Genomic DNA, 10,962 nt, shown 5'->3' with positions numbered 1-10,962 from the left:
CTTTTCAGTCATGTGGGCTGGTTAACCTTTTGGGTCATGTAGATGGGTTAACCTTTTCAGTTGTTGATTGGATAACCCATTCAATCATGTGGACTGGTTAACCTTTTCAGTCATGTAGATGGGTTAACCTTTCCAGTCATGTGGGCTGGTTAACCCTTTGGGTCATGTAGGTGGGTTAACCTTTTCAGTTGTTGATTGGATAACCCATTCAATCATGTGGACTGGTTAACCTTTTCAGGCATATAGATGGGTTAACCTTATCAGTTGTTGATGGGTTAACCTATTCAATCATGTTGGCTGGTTAACCTATTCTGTTGTCGATGGGTTAACTTTTTCAATCATGTGGATGGGTTAATATTTTTCTGTTGTTGATGGGTTAACCTTTTCAGTCATGTGGGCTGGTTAACTTTTTGGGTCATGTAGATGGGTTAACATTTTCAGTTGTTGATTGGTTAACCCATTCAATCATGTGGACTGGTTAACCTTTTCAGTCATGTAGATGGGTTAACCTTTTCAGTCATGTAGATGGGTTAACCTTTTCAGTCATGTGGGCTGGTTAACCTTTTGGGTCATGTAGATGGGTTAGCCTTTTCAGTTGATTGGATAACCCATTCAATCATGTGGACTGGTTAACCTTTTCAGGCATGTAGATGGGTTAACCTTCTCAGTTGTTGATGGGTTAACCTATTCAATCATGTTGGCTGGTTAACCTATTCTGTTGTCGATGGGTTAACTTTTTCAATCATGGGTGGGTTAATATTTTTCTGTTGTTGATGGGTTAACCTTTTCAGTCATGTGGGCTGGTTAACTTTTTGGGTCATGTAGATGGGTTAAAACCTATTCCGTTGTTGATTGGTTAACCCATTCAGTCATGTGGGTGGGTTAACCTTTTCAGGCATGTGGGCAAGGCGTCCACCTTATGATCAGAAGGTCCATGGTTCCAATACCTGCTCAGGATTCGGACACTTAATGGCTGTTACACTTAAAAACTAAAGAAATAAGTAAAATCTCACTTGTTGGAAGTGCAGCAGCAATTTATTTGTACAATTCAATAAATACACTTCTAGAACACTTTCACATCTACATTTGCTAACAGCACTGCAATGTAATACCAGTTATTTCCTCGATCTGGACCTGATGTCAACCATAAATATAATTTCCATATAGAGGTCACAGACTGTCCTATATATATCTTTTTTCCTTTTTGTTCATGAGCGTGTGCGTGCGTGAGAGAAAACAAAATCATATGATTTTAATGATGCATAATCAAGAATATTTTTCATGGTGGGGGTTCTACTAGGTAGCAGTCCGTCTGACCATGTCTGGTGTGTGTGTATATATGCTATGCTTACTACACTTCACTTGTCATTTGGGTTGGTGTCAATCTGATGACAAATGATTATCAGTTGAACATACTATATTATCTAATGTATAATTTCATTGGGAAGAAAACATGAGAAAGCATCAAGATAGCTACTTGTCATTAGCACGACTAAGACCTCAGCGTGGGGTTCTTTATTCTTTTCAGAGCATATGCAAGATAATTTTTGGCAAGATCATTCACAGGGCAATCACAATGATTTGCTAGAAATGGCTTGAGGATACTTTCATGTTATTGAACGTTTTTCTACCTCATGACCAAAATCGAAAACAATATTGATATTTTGAAGGACAATGGATCAATAAATGCTGAGAAAATATATGGGTCTCAGTTTCTGATGCATATTAAATCAAGTACAAATCAGGTTGTTTTCATGGATGGGTTTTCCACTTGGTATCGGAATTTGATCCAGTCTTCTTCATTGTAAAACAGGTAGGCATTGGAGGGTATTCCTGGACCGGTTTGTTCATGAATCCATTTGTCTGTAGGAGCCACAAAGAACCCTGACCCAGACCATGGCTTCGTCCATGCATTGCGCTGATATGGCAGTAATGCAGATAATGGTGTTGTTGAACGGAGCTGGGGAACTCCAGTGAATGTAATACCTGCAATAATAATATGTCAGTGATTAGTTCACTTAGACATGGAAAAAATACTCTCTAGACATTGTGTCTTATTTGCAGACTTTTGTCTTCGCTAAGAGGAATGTACATGTCATGTATTTTTTTAACAAAATAGTCAGCACACAGCATCCTGAAAGATCGAGGGTTGTATTCAGTGAGTGAAATACAAAACAATAATAACGATTTGAAACTAAGATCATTTCTTAAACAACTTTTATCTTCAGCTGAATAAAATTCTGAGATTTAAATTTTCAACTGGCAAGGCAAAAGGTATGAGTATTCGCAATTTTATTTTCACTTTGATGGATTTACTTTTCTGTTTAATATGAAATTCATCGGTATGTTGTCACTGCAAACAGATTATGAACTCCGTCGCTCACTTAAATCTGTAACAAAACCACGTAGGTCAGGAAAACAGTAGGCTCTCAGCAACCCATGCTTGCCATAAAAGGTGACTAATGGGATTGGGTGGTCCGACTCGCTGACTTGGTCGACACATGTTATTTTTTCCCAATTGCTCAGACTGATAGTCATGCTGTTGATTCACTGGATTGTCTGGTCCTGACTTGATTATTTACTGACTGCCACTATATAAAGTGTGGCGTACAACTAAACTCACTCACTCACTAAATCTCTAACATTTGAAACAGTTAATATTAGGAGGTTATTACATGACAGTTTTCCTTTTGCCAGTCATATCAGTCCATGATGACTTAGAAACTGACATATAACAACCCTTTTAACGTCTACTGCATCAACAAACTCAACTCTTAAATCAACTAGGCTCCATTTTTTTAATTTTCAAGCGTTTGAGTATATTTTATTCAGTACCAGTTTTGTAGCCAGGAAAATCGGTTGATACAGATTTTGGGCTGATATGGCTGATTATCATTTCCAGCCCAGGTGGTCAGCAGGGACATATGCCTACTGCTAGTATTTTATGTACAAAATGGTCCATACGATTCATGCAGGGACATATGCCTACTGCTAGTATTTTGTGTACAAAATGGTCCATATGATTCATGCAGGGACATATGCCTACTGCTAGTATTTTATGTACAAAATGGTCCATATGATTCATGCAGGGACATATGCCTACTGCTAGTATTTTGTGTACAAAATGGTCCATATGATTCATGCAGGGACATATGCCTACTGCTAGTATTTTGTGTACAAAATGGTCCATATGATTCATGCAGGGACATATGCCTACTGCTAGTATTTTGTGTACAAAATGGTCCATATGATTCATGCAGGGACATATGCCTACTGATTCATGCAGGGACATATGCCTACTGCTAGTATTTTGTGTACAAAATGGTCCATATGATTCATGCAGGGACATATGCCTACTGCTAGTATTTTGTGTACAAAATGGTCCATATGATTCATGCAGGGACATATGCCTACTGCTAGTATTTTGTGTACAAAATGGTCCTACTGCTAGTATTTTGTGTACAAAATGGTCCATATGATTCATGCAGGGACATATGCCTACTGCTAGTATTTTGTGTACAAAATGGTCCATATGATTCATGCAGGGACATATGCCTACTGCTAGTATTTTGTGTACAAAATGGTTCATATGATTCATGCATTGGTAATTCAGACCTGCCTACCCCAATGGCTTTCAAAGTGTAATCAAGGTGGTTAAAAATGTATTTTGAGGTGTAGGAGTGTACAATCTCATAAAGGATATAATCTGGCTCCTCACAGCATGTCTCCCAAATGCGCAATATTAATGTCTGCATGGTAGTATGTACAATACACATACTTGGCTCCTTTAGTTGACCTGTTTGTTCTGGGGATGGAAGTGTATTTCTCAGTCTGATCAGAGGGTAATTTTCAGATTTTCGAATCTGGGATTTGTCAATGCCTTGGTCAGCCATGCGGTTGCCATTTGTAAGCAATATTGGAAGAACAGACAAGGATGTTCTCAGTGATGGTTAATGCTAAAAGTTGAACTACAGTGTGAAATGAAACTATTTTTGGACAACTATAACTCGACTGGCGTACAATCTGTTATGTGGGCGTATAATCGTACTTAATGATAACAAACCATACAAAAAATATGCCAGGTAGGCAGGTCTGGAAATTGATAATAATTTATATTCTCACCACCAGGGGCAGAGCGGCTGTCTCGCTGACTTTGATATTTCCGCCACTGTTCCTCGGACTCGAACAAAATAGCATCTCGGCGAGTGCTAGGGGGTATGGACCTGTACTCATGGTATTTCACCCAGCTTCTTTCTGATGGGACGTAATATCCAGATCCCTCATACACGTACGATTTCCCATCTCCACTTGGGTAGTTGTCCACAGGGACACTGTTGTGTGGACCACGTTCACTTAACATGGTCCCCTTCCCTGTCTCTAGATCACCTCGCGATGAACCGCGTGACATACTTGAAGTTTGATCTGAAATAGAGGTAGGAAGTTACCCATTTGAGACATTCTGTAAATCATAAAATTAATTAATCACCAAATTGATGTGAACAATAATCACTCACAAAATCTGTATTATGAATATATTGCATGTAGTCTGTGTTTCTCCTTTTCTGACAAACTTGACATAACAATGAATTCTGATACATGCAATATGTTAAGATGAGAATGATTACATCATTGATGTAAACAAAGCAGAGACATTTTTAACATTTTATTTCACGTTCGAATTAATTTCCTGTTTTATGTGCACACAAAATCTGAAATTACAGTAAAAGCCCTCTATGAATTATCCCTTGTACATCCTGTGTAGATATATTCTGGACAATTATTTTTCACACATTACCTGCACAGCATAACATTCTGTATCAATTTACAATAAAGCAAGAAAACTCAGTTCATATTGAATTAAGTTACATCAACTTTTTAAGGCTGTGAACATGGAATAAAATATTTCGTTATTATGTGATTCTCACATATGTATGTGTATGCGTGACGTTTGCGTCACTTCAGTATGTATATTTTTTTTATCAGATTCCAATTTTGCTTGATGCTATGGTCAAATGCCGATGAATGCACGAGAAAATTTCTGATCATTTCAAAAACAAAAAAACCCAACATTTATTATGAACTGAACTGGTTGTTGTTAACAGATTTCTGTTTCTATGCTAACTTGATCAAAATGACAGTTTCCAAGAAAGACGAAACACATCTCACGCTCAAGTATTCGCTGTCAACACTTTCCCCTGGTTACTTCCTGGAATACATGGCGGCCATCTTGTTTACCGTATCGTAGCAACAACCAGGTGCCCGAAAACGCCACCTGGTATCGAAACAGAGCAAGTATAAACAAACGGATGGTCTCGTGTCCTTTGTAGACTCGTAAAGGTAATTTCATTATTTGTTCATTTCCTTAATAATTCAAAACTGTTTATATTTACCCGACTGAATACATCATTATATTTGAACTGTGAACCCTGCATTCAGTCCACATAAGAACCTTTGACGATGTACGAGTTTACGCTGTACTTTTCAGTTATAAATATACATGTCATGCAAAGCATATTTTGATTATACTCTCAACTGAAAATAATACAGTTTGCGATCAGTACTGTCTTGTCGATATGCGGTCGACACATCCTTCAAGGGACATAACTCCACCAGGCTTTTCAAAGCTGATTCGTGCTACGATTCAGAATTTTGCACTCTGAGGGAGAAATGTACCGGATGAATAGTACAGAAGTTATAATTAACATTGCTCTATTCTGATCACACACAATGATATCCATTGTACTAAATTTCTGAAAGACATATTGGGGTCATATTTAAATAATGCTCAAATCGCAGTGTACACGCCATTTGATACTTAACTGCCTGAACCCTGGCAGCTCAAAATTAATTTTCTATTTTTAATGTGAAGTAAATTTCAAAGATCGCCTTTGTGCATGGCAAGGGTCCATTTCATCTGACCATCAAGCCAACTGCCAGTGAAACGACCATGTCGTCTGATTCTTTTCAAAATTGATGTTTCACACCGCATTCATAAATATCCCCGGTACAACTGCCGGAAAATGGTGGACCATTCGTTGCTTTTCAAGTGCATTCATCTGTTTAGCTGGTATAGTGAGTGAGTTTAGTTTTACGCTGCACTCAGCAATACTCCATCTATAGAGCGGCGGTCTGTAAATAAAGGAGCCAAGACCAAACAATCCAGTGATCAACAATATCGACCAACGCCGCTAGGAAACGACGACGCCTTTTACGACAAGCATGGGTTACTGAAGATCAATTCTAACCCGCATCTTCGCGGGTAGCAACTGGTATACAATGGCATGCTCCAGCTAATATACTTAGCGTCTTACGACAAGACTAGGTTGGAATGTCCCGATCCAGATTTTTAAGTGTCCGCAGCGTTACGAACTATCGCAACTCTCAAGTTTATCATGGACTTAATTAAGAAATGCGAAGTGTTGCGGATGCAGTGGACCGTGAATACCAGTTCTTAATCAGATCTTTGCGGTGGTTCTCAAATGATTTCCGGGCGGCGTTAATACCCCAGGGACTTGTATCGCTTAGAAACAGCGCTCGAAAGACATATATGTGTATAGACCCTACCCTAGTACTATATAAAAGGATACTAGGGTAGGGTCTATACACATATATGTCTTTCGAGCGCTGTTTCTAAGCGATACAAGTCCCTGTGGTTAATACAATTGGGATATTGTCCAGTGAGTAGCGTAGAGCAACAAAGAATTCGTATAAACAGAATGAAACAGTTCATATTCATCTGTCCTTAGCATAGGCGGATCCAGGAATTTTCAAAGAGGGAGTTCAGGGGTTCGAACCGCCTGAACCCTCTCATGTCTCCGCCATTGCAAAGCATTGCATTTTCAATGTGGTCTTTAGTCATTTTGAAAACTCCCCCTCCATCCCCCGGATCCGCTAATGTTTAGCCACCTGCCAACACGTCCACCCGGAATGCTATCTGAAATATACTGTACGTGTTGCCCGTGAAGGTCCGGCGTAGAACAAGCCTTCAGCAACCCATGCTTGCCATACAAGGCGACTAAGCCTGTCGTGAGAAGCTACTAACGGGATCGGGTGGTCAGGCTCGCTGATTTGGTTGGCACATCATCAGTTCCCAATTGCGCAGATCGATGCTCATGCTGCTGATCACCGGAATGTCTTGTCCGAACTGGATTATTTAAAAACCGCCGCCATATAGCTGGAATATTGCTGAGTGCGGCGTTAAACTCAACTCACTCACTCACTTACTGCACGTGTGGTATTTCAGCCATGTCTTCTGAACTGCCGAAGCCCCACTACTCCACCCCTTCCAACAACTATCTGTCGGGGGACTGGAAGTCTCACGTCTGGATGGGCCAGCAGTACTACGTCCCTTCGGAGCGAGACTGGATCAAGTACCAAGACTATCGCTCCTTGCCCCGAGAAACGCGCAGAGACGCCATAGACATGCAGTCAGAAGACCAGTGGGTGGCCTTTACACGCCAGAGGGACACCCCTGGAGGTACGTCACAGGTCACCTGGTGTGTGATGTCGTGCGTTACTACTGTCATAATTTGTACAAAAGGTGGATACTTGAGGTTTTGTCATATTCATTGCTGTCTTGTTAAATGTGGTCATTTACCTGAAATATGAAACAAATATTACCTTGCAACAATTCACGCGTTCAAGTGTTAATGAGTGAGTAAGTGAGTTTACTTTTACGCCACACTCAGCAATATTCCAGCTGTAATTTATGGTAGCGGTAATCCAGTCCGAACCAGAAAAGTCAGTGATCAGCATGAGTATCGACCTACGCAACCGATGACATGTGTCAACCAAATTAGTCGCCCGATCCAGTCAGTCACCTCTAACGACAAGCACGGGTTACTGAAGGCCAATATTCTAACGTGGACCTTCACTGGTAGTCACGTAGGTATGAAGGACATATGTGATGTTTTGCCGACACGTATCCATGTTTGTGACATGTTTGTCACTATCGAAAGCCCTTTCAAAAGATTTGTTTTTTTCTTTCTTTCTTTTTTTCAGAAACAGACTATCAAACTGGAACATTCACGCTTCATCGAAGATATTCTAAGTTGAATAAACGTTTGAGATTTAAATGTTGGCAAGGTCAAATTCTGAGGATTCGCAATCTTAATTTCACTTTATTTGGATTTGATTTTTTGTTTAAAGTGAAATTCATGAGTACGTTTTCACTGCCAACAGACTGTAATTAGTCTTTACCGTTATTTCTATTCTCCCAGGTTACTACCACAAGGACGTGGGACTGAAGCAGTCTGGGGTTCCTGCTCTCAGGCTGTCTGGCTACACACGCAATCTCCCCTCCATGCCACACAGGGACATCTTCCAAAACCCCTGGCCCAAAGCTGACCAGTGGGTACCCCCTGCACGTGCTAGGAGGGGTGATTATTACGGATACTATCACGAGGCCATTGAAACTGAGCGAGAGCGCCGGAAGAAGGAATACCCGACGAGCATGCGCATCGAACCCAGAGATGTCCCGAAACTGTTGTGAAAGATTCAAGAAAACCTACATCGTGGATCCGGGCCTCTCATTAACATGGCTACTATGTAAATGAGCGGCCCAAGAACCAGGATGGAAGAGCTATCACTTACTACGATAATTACCAGCTATTATCCCACTTATTGCCAAGCCAAATCTAAGAAGTCGGTTATTCCTTTGTTTGTGCTTGTTGCAATCGGATGATGTCCCCCAAAATGAACTTTTGAAGGATGATTCGTGTTTGAGTTTTACTGAACATGTATTATGTTTTGAAAGACATTTTGAAGCCAACGTATAATTGCAAATTCCTCTCTTTAAAAATCACTTAAAGCGACATATTCAGATATTTTGTATGATTTCAAGTGTTCAAAATGTAAATGACGAAGAATATAATAACATGGTTATATTTTCTTGAATTAATCACCATCGATCCAGTTTTGACTTTTGAATGAAACTGGTGTAAAAATTCAGGAGGCCCTATCGCTTACGTCGAAAATCATTCGAGATGGATCGCGGAGACATGTCATATTATTCCACAACAAACTGTGGGAAGTCACTTATTTCTTTGTCGATGCTTATTGCGATCGGATAATATAAAAAAAAATCAACATTCGAGAACGATAAATATGATATTTATGTGTGAGTAATAGTGAACTTTGATGAAGGTTTATAATACAGTTGTTCAAATATCATGTCGTATTTTCTTCTTTTATATCCTTCCATGTAGTATTCAGTCTAGCGCCAGGTGTATATGCACACATTGCCTTTAGGCCTGAACATTTTCGGCTTTATGGTTAAAATTCAGTTGTGCTTTAAGCGACGTGACGCGCTGTGCAGGGTCGTGTCCCTTGGACATGACAGGACCCTATTGTTGCAATTCGCCCTCATTATGCATCATGAAAATATTCACGGTCAAACATGTTTTGCATGACTCGATTGATTTTTTTCCACCACAAGGGATCAGTATGACAGTGTGAAAACGGTGGAGAATATGTTTAACCAAACAGAATTACCAAGAAGTTGAATTGCTTGAAAGTGTTGAAAAATATGGTTTGTAACTATATAAATAGCACAAACGCCAGCGGCCGAAGAGAAGGTGTAAATCCAGGTAAGGTCCATGCAGGAAGCCAAGTGCTGCAAGTCCCCCAAACAAAGGCGTCAAATCAAATTGAACGCGTAGTCTGAATGGCTGCCATCATGGTTGACATTGTCATAGAACTGGTGATGATAATATGCGCTGAGATACTATAATACCACAGTTACCTTACTTAGACGCTGTATACGGAGCCCAGTCCGATCATCCCTTGTTAAGTCCCTTTAACGCTGTGTACTATCCTTGTCATGTCCCTTTAACGGTGTATACTATCCTTGTTATGTCCCTTTAACGGTGTATACTGTCCTTGTTATGTCCCTTTAACTGTTTATACTATCCCTGTTATGTCCCTTTAAATGTTTATACTATCGATCCTTGTTATGTCCATTGAACGGTGTATACTATCCTTGTCATGTCCCTTTAACGGTGTATACTATCCTTGTTATGTCCCTTTAACGGTGTATACTATCCTTGTTATGTCCCTTTAACGGTGTATACTATCCTTGTTATGTCCCTTTAACTGTTTATACTATCGATCCTTGTTATGGCCATTGAACGGTGTATACTGAGTGGGGTATTCATGCTTATAACTGCGACTTGGTATCTCAGCAAACTATCACTAAAAGAGCTTAAATCTGGATTAGTACAAGCAGCCAAATATACACACACACATGCACGTTGTCATGTGATAGAAATATTCACAAGTCGGACGTTAAACCGTAGTTCACCCTACCACAGCGATGAGGCTGTATTAATTTGTAAGATGGGTCGGGAGTCAGTTACCCAGGCTCGTGAGTTGATTAACTGGATATCCCAGTTGTGTGTCAGGCTATCAGTCACGGGATTGTCTGTACCAAACAGCAAGGGGCGTTAAATGTTCGCTCGTCAGGCCGAAGACCAGGGTTGAATTCCCCTATTGGATACAGTGTGGGAAACCATGATATTGCTGGAACATCACTAAAGGCGGTGTAACACCATATACTCAGTCATTCACACACCAAACAGTCGTCTTATAACTGGTGCCAGGCGCGTAGTCAGGAAAATACAGAGTGTAAGCACAACTGATGAAACAATTTGAAAACAGGGAGACAATAACATATCTAAAAGCAACACATTCTGCCGAACACGAGATAAAGTTAAGACAAACAAAGTACATAGCAAAACATGCAAATCATTAAAATAAACTCAAATCTAGCGGATCAAACGCAAGCAGATACTGACCAAGTAAATATTGTAAATACAGTTATTGTATATGAACCAGTATCAATACCAGCGGAACCGGTCTTAATATCTGTCAAGTCTAGCGGATCGGCGGATATTGAAGATGGTTTCTGGGTCTGATTTCAGAATTGGCGAGGAATCAGTACATGACTCAGATAATGCTATTTTA

General features: G+C 40.1%; 2 protein-coding genes across 2 annotated transcripts; one reads left to right on the top strand and one right to left on the bottom strand.

The window, feature by feature from the left end:
* Nucleotides 1–1,013: 1,013 nt before the first annotated feature.
* On the bottom strand, nucleotides 1,014–5,272 carry LOC137256228 (uncharacterized). Its single transcript, XM_067793952.1, has 3 exons — nucleotides 5,167–5,272; nucleotides 4,123–4,422; nucleotides 1,014–1,986 (listed from the first exon to the last, which is right to left on the bottom strand). The coding sequence occupies exons 2-3, from the start codon at nucleotides 4,406–4,408 to the stop codon at nucleotides 1,742–1,744; spliced, it is 531 nt and encodes a 176-aa protein (XP_067650053.1). The 5' UTR covers nucleotides 4,409–4,422; nucleotides 5,167–5,272; the 3' UTR covers nucleotides 1,014–1,741.
* On the top strand, nucleotides 5,239–9,171 carry LOC137256229 (uncharacterized). The gene is made up of 3 exons (XM_067793953.1): nucleotides 5,239–5,337; nucleotides 7,244–7,477; nucleotides 8,220–9,171. The coding sequence occupies exons 2-3, from the start codon at nucleotides 7,246–7,248 to the stop codon at nucleotides 8,489–8,491; spliced, it is 504 nt and encodes a 167-aa protein (XP_067650054.1). The 5' UTR covers nucleotides 5,239–5,337; nucleotides 7,244–7,245; the 3' UTR covers nucleotides 8,492–9,171.
* Nucleotides 9,172–10,962: the final 1,791 nt, after the last annotated feature.

The sequence above is a fragment of the Haliotis asinina genome, chromosome 11, assembly GCF_037392515.1.
Source record: "Haliotis asinina isolate JCU_RB_2024 chromosome 11, JCU_Hal_asi_v2, whole genome shotgun sequence".
Taxonomy (NCBI): domain Eukaryota; kingdom Metazoa; phylum Mollusca; class Gastropoda; order Lepetellida; family Haliotidae; genus Haliotis; species Haliotis asinina.
This window is presented reverse-complemented; position numbering and strand designations above follow the sequence as displayed.

Coding starts and splice junctions, on each gene's coding strand:
- LOC137256228 (XM_067793952.1), bottom strand. CDS start 4,408: ATGTCACGCGGTTCATCGCGAGGTGATCTAGAGACAGGGAAGGGGACC. Junction 1,987..4,122: donor CAGCCGCTCTGCCCCTGGTG/GTGAGAATATAA, acceptor TTATTATTGCAG/GTATTACATTCACTGGAGTT.
- LOC137256229 (XM_067793953.1), top strand. CDS start 7,246: ATGTCTTCTGAACTGCCGAAGCCCCACTACTCCACCCCTTCCAACAAC. Junction 7,478..8,219: donor CCAGAGGGACACCCCTGGAG/GTACGTCACAGG, acceptor CTATTCTCCCAG/GTTACTACCACAAGGACGTG.